The 21,670-nt window shown below is 41.4% G+C and overlaps 1 protein-coding gene across 2 annotated transcripts in view; it reads left to right on the plus strand.

The window, feature by feature from the left end:
• The window catches only part of itprid2 (ITPR interacting domain containing 2), a 318,082-nt gene that overhangs the window by 233,787 nt on the left and 62,625 nt on the right, over positions 1 to 21,670 (plus strand). For both annotated transcript variants that reach the window (XM_041200974.1, XM_041200976.1), the window contains exons 3-7: positions 1,262 to 1,310; positions 10,424 to 10,473; positions 10,713 to 10,769; positions 19,262 to 19,304; positions 19,394 to 19,492. In XM_041200974.1, the coding sequence (XP_041056908.1) occupies positions 1,262 to 1,310; positions 10,424 to 10,473; positions 10,713 to 10,769; positions 19,262 to 19,304; positions 19,394 to 19,492 (298 nt within the window). The remainder of the gene's footprint in view (positions 1 to 1,261; positions 1,311 to 10,423; positions 10,474 to 10,712; positions 10,770 to 19,261; positions 19,305 to 19,393; positions 19,493 to 21,670) is intronic.

Here is a 21,670-nt window from a genome sequence, read left to right on the forward strand (position 1 = left end):
ATGATGCTCCATTGTAGCACTTGGGGAGATTTTATTACGATGAAGTGACCATACAAATACTTACTATTGTTATCAAAGGGACCTTAACTCTTATTAGCTTGCAAATTTTTTTATTTGTTTCATCTCCAATGTCAAAAGGAGTTGATGCCATCTCATTAGCATGGCATAATTTGATTCTTGTCCACTCGGTCCTCTTACCACCCCCCAATGAGATGATAGCGAAATTGAAATCCTTTCAATGATTGCAATACATATAAACACAACATTGAGAGATGGTATAATGTTCTCCCCTGTAACTGCTCTGATTATTGCATTGGGCACTTTACTCTGACTTCTAATGTTGGCACACCTTTTAGCCTAAGTTTTTGGAATCTTTTCTTGATCCATTGGAAGTTCTGAAGTGACAGGGTGGGGGCAAGAAACTCTCCAAATTCTAAGCGCGTTTTAGTTTGGCTGCTTGATTCTAATGTTGTAAACCAAATACCTCAGAATCAAAAGAGTCTGCTAATCATAAGTAAATACAATAACTGGTTAAATAAGTTTTTGCAAGTGCGTCGGGTTAACATTCACTCCCTCCACCACCAACGTGCAGTGGCAGCAGTGTGTACCATCTATAAGATGCACCTGCAACAACTCACTAAGGTTTCTTCGACAGCAGCTTCCAAACCAGCATCTTCTACCATCTAGAAAGACAATGGCAGCAGATGCATGGGAACATCACCACCTGTAACTTTCCCTCCAAATCATACACCATCCTGACTTGGAGCTATATCGTTGTTCTTTCACTGTCGCTGGGTCAAAATCCTGGAACTCCCTCCCTAACAGTACTGTGGGTGCACCTACACCAAATGGACTGCAGCAGTTCAAGAAGGTGGCTCACCACGACCTTCTCGAGGACAATTAAGATTGGGCAATATAGCCAGTAATGCCCACATCCCGTGAACAAATGAAAAAATAATAATAGTAAAGGAAATAATTTAGCTGCCTATGGTGCTTTGGTTAAACTCAACTCAATGTGGAAACACCCTCATGTTTGCTGGAACTTCCTGTGTATTTTGAAAAGTAGTATATTCTTAACTGCTGTGGCTACAAAGTCAATACAGATCAGTTCAGGATCTTTTAAAGGGCCACATATTCAGTATGATTTCCACTTTACTGTGGTTTTAGTGTTTAACCATCTTAGTTCTGGCTGCTACTTTGTGAATTAAGTGTAAACTGATAATACTTTGCTAACATATAATCTGATATAATCTTTTGACAGAAAATGGCATATCAAATAAGAAGATTGAAATTTGGCTTCAAGATTGTGGGTAAGTTGCTGCCGTTGGGAAAGCGTTTGGCGTTATTTCTAAAAATACATCATTAATATAATCTATTTAAAATTCACCAAATATGGAAAAGTGCCGCAACTGTGGCAACTTTATTCTACGGTAATTTTCTCATTACTGTGTCAAATAATCTAAATTTATACATGAATTACATCAAACAATTAACACTGATTTTATTTAATTTGGTGGGTTTTTTTTCCAGCACAAATGCCTTTCTATAATTGTATTCCATCTTTAGACCACAGCACAAAGACCATTCAGCAATAAGCAAATGGGATTTAAGGTCAAGGCAGTTTTTTGAAATGCAGTATAATATGCAATTCTACTCTGAGGATTTTTGAAGAGTTCCAAGAAACAATAGAATCAAGTGGTTCACTTATATAATTGGTCTCTTCATAACAGAGCTTCGTTTGTGTTTAGTTTTCTTTGAGCATTCAAAGCATGTCTTGATTCATAGTTTTGCTTAAGGGGAAAAATAGGTCTAAGGAGTTTCATAACCATGTTAAAACATGTTTTATAATGAAAGTATTTGTGAGAATTTACTATTTTTTAAAAATGATTTTATTAGTGACATTAGAAGACCTACAAGGTTAGCGATGGCATTGATGGGGAGTGTCCTAGAGTGGCCGCATAGGAAACAAGCCACAAAATCTGCTTGGCTGAGCTTTGCTCTGGAGCTGAGGAATCCTAGGGAAGCAATTTTATAGCTTGGGAATTCATCCTGGCCGTATCCTGGCCGTGGCATATTGTCCTGGGATCCTGTGGCTTTGAATCTGATCTTGCATCAGGGGGCAGTGTAGGCCCTCCTCCTTCTCTGACACCCCTCGCTGTTCTCCTGCCACTTCCATTCCTCCTCCTCCTCACCTGTGGCCTGGGCCCCTCTGTGATCCTGGGCCTCAGGTGGGTGCAGTGCTTCCAACATTCTCTGCTCCAGCTGGCACTGGGGGCATGTGGAGCTGCCAACCTCTGCAGCTCCAGGCAGGCATGACTTCTGGGGATCTCTGTCGTGGGGAAGACCTCACTGTGGCATTTGATTCCATCGAGCCTTCTCCACCAAACTAACGGAGTTCCCCACCAGTTCTCCCACTATTGGGCAAGACTCCCATCGGCTTGTCAAAATCCCGCCCTATAAGTCAGTGACCACTTACTAATCCAGTAATATTTATTTCACTTGGAAGTTGCAGATTACATAATTCAAGGAAGAACGTGTGAAGATGTATTTGGGAGGTAAAAGAGTTGTAGCAAGTTTAATATTACAATTTTCATTTTAGCAGGAAATAAACCCATTAGTATTTGTACATGGAAAATACTTTTTAAAATGGCATTGACTTTCTGAAAAAATAATTAAGTAATAGTAATTCCTCAGCCATCCATTACACTTGAGGTCAAGTCATTTGCTCCATCTTGAGTGTAAATTGTTTACTTTCGTACTCTACGAAATGTACTTCACAATAGTGTTTATATTTGGTTCTTGATAAGGCTTCCCTCCGTAGTCTTCCACTAGGGGATTTTCACAGGAGGTGCACAATGAAAGTAATCAATGGTCACAAGAACTTAGAAGGTTTAAAAGCTCTCATTAAACAAAATAACTTTATTACACACTGATTAACAACTTGAGTATGTAGTTGTTCTTTATATTATACCAGTAGATTTTCTGTGACATTGTTCAGTGTGAGAATGGCTGTGAAAAGACGTAGCAAGAAATCTGTGAGGGAGACACTCTGAAGCAAAATATTAGTTTGCCGATGAAACTGAAGGATCAAAAACACCCATCTGGAATGTTTTTTGTATGAACTGTAAGGTATATAGCAAAAGTGATGGATTTAAGTATACAATAACATTTTTCAGGCTAATTAAAAACCTCTTGCTCTAGAAATGGTGTTTAATTGGTAGAAAAATGCAGTTACGCTCTGCAAATTTGCTTGTGCTCAGAGTGAAAACATGATAAATCTCTGGTCTTGTGGATCACAAGCTTTTACACAAAGTTCTTAAAAGCAGTAGTTTACTTATTCCAGAGCTATTATCTATTCAAATATGTTCATATTTTAAGTAGTGTAATCACAGATCAGGTAGGCATGTTTATTGAAGATGAAAGGTTAGTGGTAATCTGTGTTATGTCTGCTTTGAGTAACTGGGAAACATGAGGAACCTTGGCTATCAGCTGCCGTTTTCCAAAAAGATTTTGCCAATGAGCAATCAGCTTTGTCTCAGTGGTAGCACTCTTGCCTCTGAGTCAGAAGATTATTGATTCAAATCTCTCTCCAGACACTTGGGCATGCAATATAGGCAGGCATTTCAGGGCAGTATTGAGGAAGTGTTGCACTGTCTGAGAGCCATCTTTCAAATGAGAAGTTAATGCGAGGCCCTATCTACACTCTGAGATGGGTGTAAAGTACTCGTGGCACAATTGAAAGTGGAGCAAGAAATTTCTCCTGGTTCACTGGCCAACATTCGTCCCTCTTTTAACGCTTAAAAGTAAATAAGCAGTGATTTAGTTTGTTGCCTGTGGGACATTGCGCAAATTAACTGCCATATTTCCTACAGCAGTGAATAACCATTGGCTGTGTTACCAAAGGTGCTACATAAATGCAAGTTTTTTTTATTTTACTGGAGACCGTAGACATCCTAATAAAATCCTCTTACTGTAGGCAACAGAAAGATATACACATTGCAGTATATTGGCCTTCTTCAAAGAACAATGTTGCAATTAGATTAACAAGATAATATAAACTAATTTTTGCACTTCATAGACTTTCTTAATATTTTCCATAGGAAGCATTTTCATACTGATATTTATGTAACCAATGTTCACAATTATTTTTGGATGAAAATGCTAAGTTATGGGGCATTGGACCAAAAAGCTTTCTTATGAAGAAATTAGATATATATTCCATAATGTGTGCATTTACAGCACAACAGTTGACTAGGTAGAATAATGCTATATAGTAAAAAAAATTCTAAACTTTCCTATAGTGGCCCAGATCTTCTGTCTCCGGATGATCGGAAACTGGACATACAGCCCAAAATGTGCGTCAGGTCCCCTCAGAAGTCCTGATGTACAGACCTCCATGGGATTTGCCCGGGAAGTTTGAACTTCTGATGAGCAAACTCCCCTGCTGCCCGGGACCCTCTGAAGAAGTCTCTGTGTTAGAGTCAGAGATTTTAGATGGTTCTGACATACCTACCTGGATAGTTACTCAGGAATGGTGTTATAAGGGTGGCCGAGTTGCTATTATTAATAGAGTTGATCTGCAGACAGCTCTTGGGTGGAAACATTAAATTTATTTACAACATACTCAGCAGTAACTACACATGTGCTTTCACCTTCAACTCTATCTCTACGCTGACTGCTGAGGTCGCCCTTGCTACTCTCTTGTTGGTTACTACGGTTCATGTGATCGCTCTTTAACAAGTATTATTCTCAAAGGTACATTACACACTAAATAAAAGCATAATTACTACAAAATGTTAGACAGAAAACTCCTAGTCTAACTCTTGGATAACTAAAGAACTGAACCCCCCAATCACTCTCACTGACCCCCCCTAACTCCCCGCTCAGCCCCAATTACTTCCCCTGCCCCCCCTGACCCCACCCCTGAATACCCCCAACCTGACCTGACTACCCCTCCTGACCTGACTAAGCCCCTGTTATGCCCCCAATCTTACCTGAGAAGTCTCCACCACCAGACTTCAGTCCCAACCCAACGTGGCAACCACACCGACGCACCGGCCCACATCACCCACCCTACCTGCTTACCTCACTCACACTACTCCCTGCCCATTCACTCACTCATTCTTTAACATTCACATTGGACATTTAACTTAATCTTGGCAGCAATGCTGTAAAAAGGGGCCGTGGCTTGTCTCCCTCCGAAACTCCAGCATATTATGATGTAGCTTCTCGTGGGACTATGTGTTCTGCATTTCAGAAGAAGCCAGCCTCAGAAGAACCCGGCCATGGAAGAGCCAGCAAATGCGGAGCAGAGTTGGGGCGTAGAAAACCAGGAGTGGAGTGGCAATCCAACAGTGATTGCTGCTTTGCAGAAGATCCGGACCAATGTATAGATGTTTTTGAAATATTACAGCAGAAAGATTGTTACTGTTAAAACCAGATAATAATTCAACAAGTTTTTGTCAATTGTGCAACGCCATAAGACCATAAGATGTAGGAGCAGAAGGAGGCCATTTGGCCCATCGAGTCTGCTCCGCCATTCAATGAGATCATGGCTGATCTGATAATCCTTAATTCCACTTTCCTGCCTTTTACCCATAATCTCTGATTTCCTTACTAATTAAAAATCCATCTATCTCAGCCTTGAATATGCTTAACGACCCAGCCTCTACAGTCCTCTGCGATAAAGAATTCCACAGATTTACTACCCTCAGAGAAGAAATTCCTCCTCATCTCTGTCTTAAGCGGGCATCCCCTTACTCTGAGATTATGCCCTCTGATCCTAGACTCTCCCACAAGGAGAAACAACCTATCAACATCTACCCTGTCAAGCCCCCTAAGAACCTTATGTGTTTCAATAAGGCCATCTCTCATTCTTCTCGACTCCAATGAATACAGGCCCAGCTACTCAACCTTTCCTCATAAGAAAATCCCTCCATCCCCGGGATCAACCTAGTGAACCTTCTCTGGACTGCCTCCAATGCCAGTATATCTTTCCTTAGATAAGGAGACCAAAATTGTTCACAGTATTCTAGATGTGGCCTAACCAGTACCTTGTATGGTTTAAGCAAGACTTCCCTATTTTTATACTCCATTCCCTTTGAAATAAAGGTAAACATTCCATTTGCCTTCCCTATTATTTGTTGAACGTGTTTGTTAGCTTTTTGGGATTCATGCACAAGGGCTCCCAAATCCCTCTATGCTGCAGCTTTCTGCAATCTTTCTCCGTGTAAATAATATTCAGCTCTTCTATTCTTCCTGCCAAAGTGCAGAACCTCACATTTTTCCACATTATATTCCATCTGCCAAGTTTTTGCCCATTCACTTAACCTGTCTATATCCCTCTGTAGACTCCTTGTGTTATCCTCACCACTGCCTTCCCACCTATTTTTGTGTCATCTGCAAACTTGGCGATAGTACATTCACTTCACTCATCTAAGTCATTAAAATATATTGTAAATAATTGAGCCCCCAGCACTGATCCCTGTGGCACTCCCCTAGTTACAGGTTGCCATCCTGAAAATGCACCCCTTATCTCAACTCTCTATCTTCTATTTGTTAGCCAGTCCTCTATCCGTGCTAATATACTACCCCGCCCCCATGGGCTTTTATCTTATTAAGTGGTCTTATGTGCGGTACCTTATCGAATGCCTTTTGGAAATCCAAGTACATTACATCAACTGGTTCCCCTTTGTCTATCCTGCTTGTTACCTCCTCAAAGAATTCTACTAAATTTGTTAGGCATGAGTTCCCCTTCATGAAGCCATGCTGACTCTGCTTGATTAGATTATGTATTTCTAAATGCTCTGCTATTACATCCTTTGTAATAGACTCTAGCATTTTCCCAATGACAGATGTTAAGCTATTTGGTCTATAGTTATCTGTTTTTTGTCTTCCTCACTTTTTGAATAAGGGTGTTACATTGGCTGTTCTCCAGTCCTCTGGGACTTTTCCAGAATTTAAGGATTCTTGGAAGATTACTACTAGTGCATCTACTATCTCTGTAGCTACTTCCTTTAATACCCTAGGATGCAACCCACCTGGTCTAATCTTTGCCACATTGTAGGTTTTTTCTTTCAATTTGATACTGTCCTTAAGTTCCTTGATTAACCATGATTGGTTTATCCCCTTCTTTGATTCCTCCTTCCTCACTGGGATATATCTTTGTTGAGAATCATGAACTATTTTCTTAAACGTCTGCCATTGTTACTCAACCATCTTTTCTACTAAACTGCTTTTCCAGTCCACTCCAGCCAATTCTGCCCTCATTCCATTGTAATTACCCTTATTTAAGTTTAGCACAGTTGTTTCTGACCCAAGTTTCTCACTCTCAAACTGAATGCTAAATTCTACCATATTGTGGTCACTGTTTCCTAGGGGATCTTTCACTTTGAGATCATTTATTAAACCTGCCTCATTGTACATTACCAGATTCAAAATAGCCTGATCCCTGGTTGGATTCACAACATATTGTTGCAAGAAACTGTCCTGAATACACTCTATGAATTCTTGCTCATGTCTACCTCTGCCACATACATGAAGATTAAAGTCACCCATGATTAATGTACTGCCTTTTTTATATGCCGAGATTATCTCCTGATTTATTCTCTGTCCTACAGCATAGCCACTGCCAGGGGGCCTGTAGACTACTCCCACCAGCGTCTTCTTCCCCTTTTTATTTTTTACCTCCAGTCATACGGATCCTACACCTTCCGATCCAAGGTCCTTTCTTGTTATCGTATTTATTATCTTGCACTAAGAAAGCTACCCCACCACCCTTTCCTTCCTGCCTGTCCTTTCAAAAAGTCACATAGCCCTGAATATTTAGGTCCTAGCCTTGATCTCCTTGTAACCACATCTCCATTATGGCTATAAGATCATACCCATTAACCTCTGTTTGTACCATTAATTGATTTATTTTGCTCCGAATACTAAGTGCATTTAAGTAAAGGTCCATTAATTTTGCCTTTTTGCCATTTTTTCTGCTGTTGATCATATTTGCTGCTGTTTTTTTACGTTTGTACACTCTGACTCTTCCTGTCACACTCTGGGTATCATTACCTAAATAGCTTCCCTGCAATGCTGCCATATCCTTTTGCTTTGTAAGCCTGTGTATCTCCTTTCCAGAACCCTCCCCCCGCTCTCTTTAGTTTCAAGCCATCTTTACAGCCCTAATTATTCGGTTTGCTAGGACGCTGGTCCCAGCACAGTTCAAGTGAAGCCCGTCGCACCGGAACAGCTCCCTTCTACTCCAGTACTAGTGCCAGTGCCCCATGAATTGAAACCAATTCCTTCCACACCAATCTCTGAGCCACGCATTTAACTCCTTGACTTTATTTACCCAATGCCAGTTTGATCGTGGTTCACGTAGCAATCCCGAGATTATTACCTTGGAGGTTCTGCTTTTTAATTTAGCTCCTAACTGTTCAAATTCTTTCAGCAGAACCTCCTTTCTAGTCCAATCAATGTCATTGGTATCAACATAAACTGTGACAACTGGATCCTTCCCCTCCCACTCAAAGTTCCACTCTAGCCCTGAGAAGATGTCCTTAACCCTGACACCAACACAGCCTTCAGTAGTCACGCTCACATCTGCAGAGAACAGTATTTGTCCCCCCAATTACACTGTCCGCTACCACTACTACACTCTCTCTTTCTCCCTCCACTTGAATGGCTCCCTGTACCACGGTGCCGTGATTAATTCACTCATCCTCCCTGCAGTGTCTGCTCTCATCCACACAGCTTGCAAGAATCTTGTGACTGTTGGATAGTTGCAGGGGCCGAGGCGCCTCAAATGCTACCCCCTGTACCCCCATACCTGCTTCACCTGCAGTCACATCCTCCTGTCCCTGAATGCAGACCAAATTTAAGTTACCTAATCTGAGATGTGACTGCCTCCTGGAACAAAGTATCCAGGTAGCTTTCCCCCTCCCTGCTGTGGTGCAACTTGGACTTCAGCTCCTTAACTCTGATTTGAAGTTCCTCCAGCTGCAAACACTTGGTACAGATATGTTCACTCTGGATCACCTCGGTGTCCAGCAGCTCCCACAGATTGCAGTAGCAACACATCACCTATCCTGCCATTGCTGTTGTATTTTATTCAATTTATTAATTAATTACTCTACTATGCCCACTCTGAACACTTTATTATAATTATTTTTATACACACCAGTATCGGTCTTATACTTAACAAGCTGCCTTTAAGAGAAAAAAAAGGACTAGAAATTTAAACACAAACTAAAGACCTTACTTTTACTTTAAAGACTAGAAATACTCACCAATCCTACTCAATAATCAGCTGCTTTCTGCACTCTTTTCCCTTTCGTGCTCTTTAATGGTCTCACACTCTTCTCCCACTCTCACACAGTTAAAGGCCCTGCTCCTTTCGCACTTACTCCCTGTAAATGACCACACTATTTCTGTCTCACACTTTCTCGCTGTAAATGACCACACTGTTTCTCTTACACTCTTTCACTGTAAATGACCACCCTATTTCTCTCACACTCTTTCACTATTTGGCTAGTTACCATACATCCTGAGTTGAAGAACATTGAGGACTATCTAGTGTCCACTCCATAGTTGATAGGAAATGGAAATTTCAAGTGACGCTGCCTTGAGTGCAGGGAAACTTTTTCACGTGGCTTTCTTTGCAACAGCGTGGCTGCAATACAAAGCAGCAATAATATGTTGTAGCTCCCCCCTAAGTTACTGTCAATATTTTTTGATTCTTCCGTTAAAAGTGCTGCACTGGTGTAGGAGGAGGCTACTGTGTTGTCATCTTATCAGGTGTAGCACACGTGCAATGCAGAAGCATTCCAGTATTCAACAGCATTTTATTTTTTTGAAAGGAAAGAGAAACTTGCATTTATATAGCATTCATGACCTCAGGATGGCTGAAAGTGCCTTACAGTGAAGTACTTGGAGTGTAGTCATTGTTGTAATGCTTGGTTTAAATAAAGTGAATGGGCAATAAATACTGGCCTAGCCAGTGACGCCCACATCCCGTAAATTAATTTTTAAAAAAAGATATTGTTGTCCATCTCTAATCGCCCTTGAACCGAGTGGCTCGCTAGACCCTTTCAGAGAGCAGTTAAGAGTCAACCACATTGTGTGCGAGCCTGGAGGTCGCATGTATGCCAGATCAGGGAAGGACGGTTGATTTCCTTCCCTAAAGGATGTTAGTGAACCAGATGGGCTGCTTTTTTTTAATCAACACGGTCACCATTACTGAGACTAGTTTTCAAATCCACATTTTATTAATTGAATTTAAATTCCACCAGTTGCTGTGGTGGGATTTGAACCTATGATACCTGAGCATTAGCCTTGGCCCCTGGATTACTCTTCTAGTGATATTACCACCACGTCACTGTCTCCCTAGAAAAAAGATAAACTTGTTCATCGGATTTTTATTGTACACTTGCAGGACACCATTGGGAGCATCTTTGGATGAACAAAGCCAGATAGCGTTGAAAAGTAAGTTTTGTTTGTTACCAATGGATGTTGTTTTGGATTGGTAGAAAAGGTTTCCTGTTTTAGACGTGTAACAGTCCTGTTTTTTTTGTTTTGCTTTTTATAATTTTATTCTGCAGAGTCCAAGCTTAAAAATGTAATTTGTGTAAAACAATTTTGACATAAAGGCATTTTGAGAAATGTGAGGTAAATGTAAAAAAAAAAAAATTCACCCTTACTTAGGCTTGTGACTGTCTCAACAGGCACCGTTACAAAAAATGGATGTAGTTTTGAGGATGACCTGTCGCTGGGTGCAGAAGGTGGGTGATGGTTTGTGATGGACGATGTACAGTAATATTTTCACCAGGTCTCTGTTGTATTCTGTTAGCCTGTTAATTCTGAGAGTTACCATTTAAAAAGAAGTGTTATTCGTACCTTCTGCTCATACAATAGAGTTGTTACTGATGTGAATTGTAGCTCAGAAGTACTGCTGCTCATTAGGTTTTCTTCTCACCTGTTTAGCCTGCCTTTGCACACACATTGGAATTTGTAAAATGGCAAATGTTCATTTTTAGCAGAAAGAAAGTTTCTCGAACAAGCAATTTTCTGAAAATACCATTTGAGTATTCTCCACTACTTAATTTAGAAATAGGTTTGAAGTTTAGAACAATACCAATTCTCTTTCCATAGCTATCTTGAGCCATACTGCAAAATGTTCAATCCATTTTCAAACCTTTGCCTGTGTCATTGTGAAACCACAGTTAGGAGATATGACATGGGATAGTTAAACTTACAAATGTTTTAATTGTTAAAATGAAGATCCACGTGTACACAAGTGAGCTACCATCTCGCTTTTAGCACCTTCAGTAAACAGTTGAGCACGTCAGATCTTATGGAGACCAAGCTTGGTACAGATTAAAATCTGTTTTGTTCTGTTTGTGACAATTTGCCTTAATCCCAATCCTAAATAATCATCCTTCAGTTCTCAAATGTCATTTCCAATTTATCCTTGAAGTCTCTGAGTGAGGTTGCTAGTTTATGCTCATCTAGTGCTAGATTAGCGTAAATTTTGTACTCTAGGTTTATGCCAGCTGGGGCCTTTGCATATCTGTATGGAGCAGATTTTCATCCCATAAACTTGAGCTGGATTCCACCCTGAGCACAGGCGAAACTCTGAAATGGGGAATCAACTGTTCTGTAATGCCACATGTCAATCCTCAAATGTGGTTCATCACCATCTCAAAGAGCTGTTTTAACTTGGTTGCCGAGTGCCTGGAGGACTAGTAAAAACCGGTTGTCCCTCCCAGAATGAATTATTTTGTTATCTTACTTCTGACTGTCTCTCTGGATTTGAATGCATTTGTGAGCTGGTAAAGTAGTTTGATCTTTCTTACACTGCTCAATGCTAGAACAGGATTGTTCCAACTGCAAAATTATTTTCCTACTTGGCCAACGGTTGGCTAATTTTCTTTTAGGATTTAGGAACAAAATTACTGTGGAATTGATTATTGGGGTGGAAACCTTATTGTCTGTCTGTTGTTATACATGATGCTTTTGTGTGTAAAATATTCAAATGTTTTGACAAGTGAAGGGATACTTGCCAAGAAAAACAGCTACAGATCAAGCTACCGGAATGGAATCTAAAAGACAGTCTGTTTAAGTGGATGTGATATTAAGTTACCCACCTTCTGGGTAATACACAGTTTTCTTATATAAATGAAGGGCTTGTTCGAAGATTAAGTGTCCTTGTGTTTAAAGCTTTAATTTGATACCCATATTAGAGGAAAATTCCATTTCAGCTACTAATATAAAGCAACATCAAGGTTCAACATGGACAAGGAAATCTCCTGCTGATTACCACCTAGCAATGCACCCCCAACCCCCACCTCAGCTGATGAATCAGTACTCCTCCATTTTGAACACCGATTGGAAGAAGCATTAAGGGTGACAAAGACACAATGTATTGTGGTTAGGGGACTTCACTAGCCATCACCAAGAGTGGTTCGGTAGCACCAATACTCCAAGCTGGCTGAGTCCTAAAGGGCATAGCAGCTAGACTGGATCTGCGGCAGGTGATGGAACCAGCAAGAGGGAAAATCATACTTGACCTTATCCTCACCAACCTGCCAGCTGCAGATCCATCTGTCCATAACAGTATCAGTAGGAGTGGCCACCGTACATTGCTTGTGGAGATAAAATCCCAGCTTCACGTTGAGGATACCCTCCATCGTGTTGTGTACCACCATGCTAAATGGGGTAGGTTTCGAACTGATCTAGCAACTCGACTGGGAATCCATGAGGTGCTGTGGGCCATTAGCAGCAACAGAATTGTACTTGAACACAATCTGTAACCTCATGGCTCAGAATATCCCCCACTCTACCATTACCATCAAGCCAGGGGATCAAGCCTGGTTCAATGAAGAGTGCAGGAGGGCATGCCAGGAGCTGCACCAGGCATACCTAAAAATGAGGTGTCAACCTGGTGAAGCTATAACACAGGACTACTTGTGTCCCAAATTGCATAAGTAGCAAGTGATAGACAGAGCTAAGTGATCCCATGACCAACGGATCAGATCTAAATTCTGCAGTCTTGCCACATCCAGTTGTGAGTGGTAGTAGACAATTAAAGAACTCACTGGAGGAGGAGGATCCACAAATATCTCCATCCTTAATGATGGAGGAGCCCAGCACATTAATGCAAAAGATAAGGCTGAAGCATTTGCTACAATCTTCAGCCAGAAATGCCAAGTGGATAATCCATCTTGGCCTCCTCCGGAGGTCCTCAGCATCACAGATGCCAGTCTTCAGTCAATTTGATTCACTACACGTATTATCAAGAAAGGGCTGAAGGCACTGGATACTGCAAAGGTTATGAGCCCTGACAATATTCCGGCAATAGTACTGAGGACTTGTGCTCCAGAATTTGCCATGCCCCTAGCCAAGCTGTTCCAGTACAACAACACTGGCATCTACCCACTATGTGAAAAATTGCCCAGGTCTGTCCTGTATACAAAAAGCAGGACAAATCCAACCCGGCTAATTATTGCCCCATCAGTCTACAGTAAAGTAATGGAAGGGGTCATCAATAGTGTTATCAAGTGGCACTTAACAATAACCTGCTCACTGATGCCCAGTTTGGGTTCCGCCAAGGCCACTCAGCTCCTGAACTCTTTACAGCCTTGGTTCAAAGATGGACAAAAGAGCTGAACTCCTGAGGTGAGGTGAGAGTGACTCCCCTTGACATCAAGGCAGCAATTGACCGAGTGTGGTATCAAGCAGCCCTAGCAAAACTGGAGTCAGTTGGAATCAGAGAGAAAACTCACTGCTGGTTGGAGTCATACCTAGAACAAAGGAAGATGTGGTTGTTGGACGTCAATCACCTCAACTCCAGGACATCACTGCAGGAGTTCCTCAGGGTAGTGTTCTCGGCCCAACCATCTTCAGCTGCTTCATCAATGACCTTCCTTCCGTAATAAGATCAGAAGTGGGGATGTTTGCTGATTGCACAAGGTTCAGCACTATTTGCGATGACTCAGATACTGAAGCAGTCCATGTTCAAATGCAGCAAGACCCGGACAATATCCAGCCTTGGGCTGACAAGCGGCAAGTAACATTCAGGCCACATGTGTCAGGCAATGACCATCTCTAACAAAAGAGAATCCAACCATCGCCCCTTGATGTTCATTGGCATTACCATCACTGAATCCATCACCATCAACATCTTGGGGTTACCATTGGCCAGAAACTGAACTGGACTAGCCCTATAAATACCGTGGCTACAAGAGCAGGTCGGAGCTAGGTATCGTGTGATGAGTAACTCACCTAACTTCCCAAAGCCTGTCCACCATCTACAAGGCACAAGTCAGGCATGTGATGGAATACTCCCCATTGCCTGGATGAGTGCAACTCCCACAACACTCAAAATGTTTGACACCGTCCAGGACAAAGCAGCCCGCTTGATTGGCACCACATCCACAAACATTCACTCCCTCTACCACCGATGCACAGTAGCAGCAGTGTGTACCATCTACAAGATGCACTGCAGGAATTCACCAAGACTCCTTTGACAGCACCTTCCAAACTCACAACCACTATCATCTAGAAGGACTAGGGCAGCAGATAAATGGGAACCGCCAACTAGAGTTCCCTTCCAAGTTACTCACCATCCTGACTTGGAACTATTTCGCCATTCCTTCACTGTTGCTGGGTCAAAATCCTGGAATTCCCTCACAAACAGTGCAGAGTGTGTACCTTCGCCACATAAACAGCAGTGTTTTAAGAAGGTGCCTCACCACCACCTTCTCGAGGCCAATTGGGGATTGGCAATTAAAGCTGGCCTTGTCAGTGACACCTGCATCCTGTGAAAGAATAAACAAAACTGAGTTTGTAAATGCATTAAACAACTGTTATCGCATTCAAATCCTGATTATTTTCTGATAGTTTTCTCTAATCTTGTTTTCCACACAGAATTGTCTTGGTCTCAAGCAAAGCTGCTACGTCATGAGATGTGATAATATAACAGTTCACCATACCATCCTCCTTCAACACCTCTCCAATGTGATCCAGCTGGGTGAGACTGCTCTCACCTGGTTACATTCTTGTCTATCAAATCGTAGCCAGTGTAGCACTTGAAAAGGCTTCTCTTTCCCTTTCCTGCACCATTATCTCTGATGTCCCCCAAGAATCTACCCTTATTGGCTCCATCCTATGTCTCATCTACATGCTGCCCCTAGGCAACATCATTCAAATACACATTTATTCGTTTTCACATTTACATTGATGACACCTAGCTGTACTTCATCACACCTCTTTCGACTCTTCCACTGTTGCTGAATTATCAGACACCTTTCTTGACATTCAGCACTGGATGAGCAGAAATTTCTTCCAATTAAATATTGGGAAGATTGGCATCATATTGTTTTCAGTCCCCACTCCAAAGTCCATTTCCTAGTTATTGACTCCATTCCTTGACAACAGTCTGAGACTAAGCCAATCTATTCATATTCTTGATGTCATATTTGACCCAAGTTCGACTTTCAACCACATATCTGCACTATCACAAAGACTGCCTATTTCCACCTCTGTAACCTTGCCTGACTTTGCCCCTGTTTCAGCTCATTTGCTGCTATAAAACCCTTTTCTTACCTCTAGACTCAAAGGGCTGAATTTTCCCCCGGTCGGGGAGGCGCGGAATTGATGGGCGGGTGCTTATGGGCATGCTTCCGATCGGCGCCTCTGATTGAAGGCACGCCACCATTTTACGTGGGCGGGCCAATTAAGGCCCGCCCAGTGTAACGTCCGCATGGAAGCATTATGCGCTCCCTGTGCGGGCTGGGGGTGGGGGGGGGAAGAATCCCAAAATAGAGAGTGTACTCTTTCGTGCATGCGCACGAAAGAGCGCACTCATCTCCCTGAGGCTAAGTGCTGCCTCAGGGAGATCGGCTGTACATGTAAAAAAGACAGAAATAGAAAAATAAAATTTCCCTTACATGTCCCCTCATGTGACAATGAGTTGGGACATGTCTATAATTTTTACAAAATATTTATTAAAATTTTTTAAAGCCTACATGAAACCTCATCCCGTCCGTGGATGAGGTTTCATGTTTTTTCTAGTTCCCGCCGGAGCTCCTGGCCTGCCCGCCAACCTTAAGGTCGGTGGGCGCACAGCTGATTTGGCTGCACTCCCGCCTTCCTGAAAATTTAAATTAGGCACAGTGACGTCGGAAGTTCCCCCTGACATCACCGCGCATCATTTTATGCGTCGGCGAGAGGGGGCGGAGCCCGCTCGCCGACTCATAAAATCCTGCCCAAATATTCGAATTCATCTTTGGTTGATCTCCATCTTCAACCTTCTGTCAACATGAAGTTATCCAAAACACAGCTGTCTGAAGCTTAACTTGCACCAAGTCCCTTTCACCTACCAGCTCTGTGCTAGTTGACTTACGTTGGTTCTCAGTGAAGCAGTGTCTTGGTTTTAAAAATCTCATTCTTGTTTTTAAATCTCTCCATGGCCTCTCCCCTCCCTATCTCAGTCATTTTCTCCAGTCCCACAGATATCTGCACTCATTTAATTCTAGCTTCTTGAGCATCCCTGATTTTAATTGCTCTACCATTGGTCGCTTCCTAGTCCCTAAGGTCTGGAATATCCTCCCTATGCCTCTCTGCCTCTTTTCCTTGCTCTATTCCTTTAAGACACTCCATTAAACCCACCTCTTTGTCCAAGCTTTTGGTCATCTGACCTAATATCTCCTTATGTGGCTCAGTGTCATACTTTGTTTTACAACAATCCTGTGAAGCACCTTGGAACATTTTATTATGTTTAAAGAGCTATAAAAATACCATATCTGTGGCATAAAATAAACGGAAAACAAAATGTTCTTTTTAAAAGAGGGTTTTGCCATTTCTCCAAAGTGATTTAATGAAACAAGTGTAAGCTAATTTATATGACTGAAACTGAGTTTTGAACATGTGACCCATGGCACTGGAGTTTCAATTGTTAGAGCAATGCATCTGTGTTACAATTTTTGGATGTTTAGAGCAATTAGTAGTACTACAGAACTGTTCAAAATCTTCAAAGCTCAACATCAGTTACAGCAGACTTAATTTCTCACAAGCTTTGTTATGGCTAATAGCTTATTAATGAAAGTAAAATTGTAAAGTTGGTATGATCTCCTTTTGGCTGAGAATTTCTGCAATAAGACCTGATTATTTTGTGATCATGTATGTGTCTTCATTTCTTCTGCCTTTTTCCCACAGACTGATGAGCAGTAGTGAAATGAGGTCAATTGTAAAATGACAAACAGGTTTATTTTGCGAGAAGTACATGATTGAATATGATTTCAGTGAAATTCAACTTATTTTGTATCCCTCCTCATAACATGAAAAATAAAATACGCATATTGATGGACTAGTCTCACTTGACAAGCTAGCAATCCCTGCAACTAGCCAATACTAACCTTTCTCTTAAAGGACTTGTCTATTCTTTTATTAGCCTGGATTGATTAAAGTGGGACCTGACTGAACGACTTACTAAAGCATTAATGAAAACAGATAATGCTGAAAAACACTCAAAAGGTCTGAAGAGAGATGAGGAAAAAAGCAAAGCTTGTTTTCTGCTAGCTCCCTCTCTTTTGAGGATTGGTTCATTGCACTGCTAATGAAAACTGCTGCCTCAAATCAGGAGCCACCCATGGCACTTACTTAGCCTTTTCAGCTAAGGCGCCTCTGGCTCTGACAATGAAGCCACTCCCGACAGGTGCAAATTCCCCTGGAGATGATGGACTGCACAGACTAATATGCATTATTGCTTTGAATGGCAATTCCGTTTATTTTTGGGGGAGGGTTCTGCAAATTTCTAGCTGTCATTTATTATACTGGCTCCAGCCTTTTTGCTATTAAGTCATAAAAGTATATTGGATCTCTGGGAATTAATCATTTGTATCCTGAACCTGACTTTATATCTGAATAAGCTACAGCTTAAAAATAAATGTACTTACTCTTGAGCCATATTCTGCACTACAGCAGCCCTTAGCAACTTCTTGCAATGAGTGACAACAATTTGCATTTTGATACTGCCTTAGTATCCCAAAACATTTTACAGAGGTATAACTTTTTTTAAAAACACTGATCTAAGTAAGGAGGTATTTGGACGGGGTGACCTGACGCTTGTTATACAGTATGTTAGGGCAAGTAGAGTTTTGGATGAACTGAAGTTTCTGGACAGTGGATTTTGGGGGCCCTAGTCAAACAAGTATTGGAATAAATAAGTCTTGATTGGCAAGTGCATGTGTAATAGGGGAGGTGTGGGATGTTACAGAGAAGGAAGTCAGCAGCATTTGTGATGGAAGGGATATGGGGTTGGATGCCAAGGTTGCAAGCAGTCTGGTTCATTCTGAGAAAATGTCTTGGGAGGAGGATGGAGTTGGTGGTGAAGAGATTATTTTTATTTCAAGAGCTGAAGATGATAGCTTCCCAGTGTTTAACTTGGGCTCATCCAGTATTGAATACCATACATGTAGCTTGACAGAACAAAAGCAATGGAAAGGTTGAAAGAAGGTAGAGCTGGATTTCATAGGCTAAGTATGGAAGCTGACCCTAGGTCTGTGGAAGATGACACCCAGCAGTCTTTATATTAGCTTGATTAATGAGCATTCAGCTTGTTCATTCTAGCCATTATAATCAAGCTCTAATCTGTTCTCATTTGTCATTTTACATGGGCGTGACTTTTGGCACGAGGTATTGGAAAATGATTAAGAGGGAGAATTCTGCTTATTTTTTTCCCTGCCCAGGCTTGAGGCTTGTTATGACACCACAACTGCTACCCTGACTAACACCATCTAAATCCACGCAATTTAAAGATTTAACCTGGGATCTTTTGGTCTGCTGAGGCTTTCCACTGGGTGTGCAAAGCCACAAACTTACACTTATAAGTCATCTGTCTAAGTTTACTCAGTGGTTTTGCAAGCCTGCACAGAGTCAAATTTACCTTTTGTACAGGTTGTCTTTGCTTTGTGCTGTTATCAAGTAAACTTTGATTTTCTGAAGCAGATGGAGAACTGCATAAGCAGTGAGAAGAGAATGCCAGGTCAGTTTTAAAGTGGAGATGAGCTTGAAATAAAGGAGCTTGTGGTCTATCTTGCCAAGGAACAGCCATATTTGTGATATTGACTCTTCTGACTGCTGGCATGTAAACGAGTGGTCATTATTTTTAGATTTTTGAAGATGGATGTCTGCATATATCCAGTTGTGTTTAAATTTTAGACTTTCTGGAAGACAATAAATTTTATTCACACTATGCACTTTTCATCTACAGCTAATTATCTTCATTCTCGTAGTGACTCGATGTCAGCACCAAGGTTAGTATATGTTTCAAATCAAGAAAAATACATTCCTTGATTTCCAAAGAAATTATCTCTATTTCTAATCAATAACTTCTGTTTTGTAGCCATGGGACTTCGGCCAAGGAAAAGAGGAAGCAGTTTTATCAAATGGGAAACAGCATGAACTCTACTGGCTCTGGCAAGAGCAGTACAACTGTATCTAGGTAAGCTGATGTCAAATGAAGATCAGAAGTGGGGATGTTTGCTCATGATAGCACAATGTTCACTACGATTTATGACTCCTCAGATACTGAAGTAGCCCATATCCAACAGCAGCAAGACATGGACAATATCCAGGCTTGGGCGGAAAAGTGGAAAGTAACATTCATGCCACACAACTGCCAGGCAATGACCATCTCCAACAAGAGAGAATCTAGCCATTGGCCCCTTGATATTCAATGGCATTAGCATCACTGAATCCCCCACTATCAACATCCGGGGGGTTACCATTGACCAGAAACTGAACTGGACTAGCCATATAAATACTGTGTTTACAAGAGCAGGCCAGAGGCTAGGAATCTTGCAACAAGTAACTCACATCCTGACTCCCCAAAGCCTGTCCACCATCTACAATGCAAAGGTCAAGAGTGTGATGGAATACACCCTACTTGTTTGGATGAGTGCAGCTCCAACAACACTGAAGAAGCTTGACACATCCAGGACAAAGCAGTCTGCTTGATTGGCACACCATCCACAAACATTCGCTCTTTCCACCACCAATGCACAGTAGCAGCAGTGTGTACCATCTACAAGATGCACTGCAGGAACTTGCCAAGCCTCTTTACACAGCACATTCCAAACCCACAACTATTACCTCTAGAAGGGCAAGGGCAGCATACCCTCCACCTGAAAGTTCCCTTCCAAGCCACTCACTACCCTGACTTCGAAAAATATTGCTGTTCCTTCACTGTCACTGGGTCAAAATCCTAGAACTCCCTCCCTGCTGGCACTATAGGTGTACCTATAGCACCTGCACTGTAGCAGTTCAAGAAGGCAGCTCACCACCACCTTCTCAAAGCCAATTAGGGATGGTTAATAAATGCTGACCTGGCCAGCAATGCCCACGTCCTGTGAATGAATTTTTTTAAGATTTGTGCAAATGGGTGAAAGTACTTTCGGATGTGCAGCAATTAATTGATTTGTGTTTTTTCAAATGCTTTAGTTTTATTTTTGTATTGCACTGAAATAGTTAATTTTAGGTCAAACGTGAACCTTCCCTTTTAAATTCTTGTCTTTGTCACATACTAGACCGCACATACTTTCTTATAACAGGGCGTATTTAGCAATTCCTAATTTTGAAGGATAAGTACTTAAAATGATTTCAGAAATATTTTGGCCTCCATTATCAAGTAACTTCATTGCTATCCACTAATCTTCGATTCACTGTCTCCTGCTGTAAAAATACTACAAATTCATTCATCACAATATTGGTATTGAGAAAAAAAGACTTTTGTTGCTTGTTTTTGTTTTAGAATTATCTGTATTTTTTTTTGCTGATCACTTACATATAGTGATATCTCTGTTGTTTGCTTTTAACTATTATCAATATCCCACAGATATTAAATGCAAGTCTTTTAAGTAGGACCAACTATCATTTTTAAACCTATTCAGTTGCAGGATTGGAACATTTTTTTCTGTATTCCTCACATTCTCTCGAGCTGGCATTGCCTGAATTTGTCATGCCAAGTGTAACGGTCTAGCTGACTGTAAATATTAGGATATTAACAACACTTCTAAGCTTGGTTGGTCAGGGATCCCTATAATAACCTTGGTGCTGACATCAAGTCACTATGAGAATGAAGATAATTAGTTGTAGATGAAAAGTACATAGTGTGAATAAAATTTATTGTCTTCCAGAAAGTCTAAAATTTAAACACAACTGGATATATGCAGACATTCAACTTCAAAAATCTAAAAATAATGACTGCTCGTTTACATGCCAGCAGTCAGAAGAGTCAATATCACAAATATGGCTGTTCCTTGGCAAGATCGACCACAAGCTCCTTTATTCCAAGCTCATCTCCACTTTAAAACTGAACTGGCACTTTAAAACTGAACTGGTATTATCTTCTCACTGCTTATTCAGTTCTCCATCTCAAAGACTTCACAATGTTATTATAAGGCTCATGAGTTCTGTCCATTGTGGATACAGCATGAGTGGTCATGGGGGTGAGAGGTAGGGTGCCTAAAACATTTACGAAACTGGGCTGATGTCCCAGTAAGTGGAGACGGGCTTTATAACCTGCCTGCCTCAGCATCCACACACCTCCATTCCTGCCTTAACCTGCTTTGGGAGGCGGCAGCCTTGACTCCAGCCATCCTGCCATGATAAAAGTGTGGGT

This window comes from Carcharodon carcharias, chromosome 12 (assembly GCF_017639515.1).
Source record: "Carcharodon carcharias isolate sCarCar2 chromosome 12, sCarCar2.pri, whole genome shotgun sequence".
NCBI lineage: Eukaryota > Metazoa > Chordata > Chondrichthyes > Lamniformes > Lamnidae > Carcharodon > Carcharodon carcharias.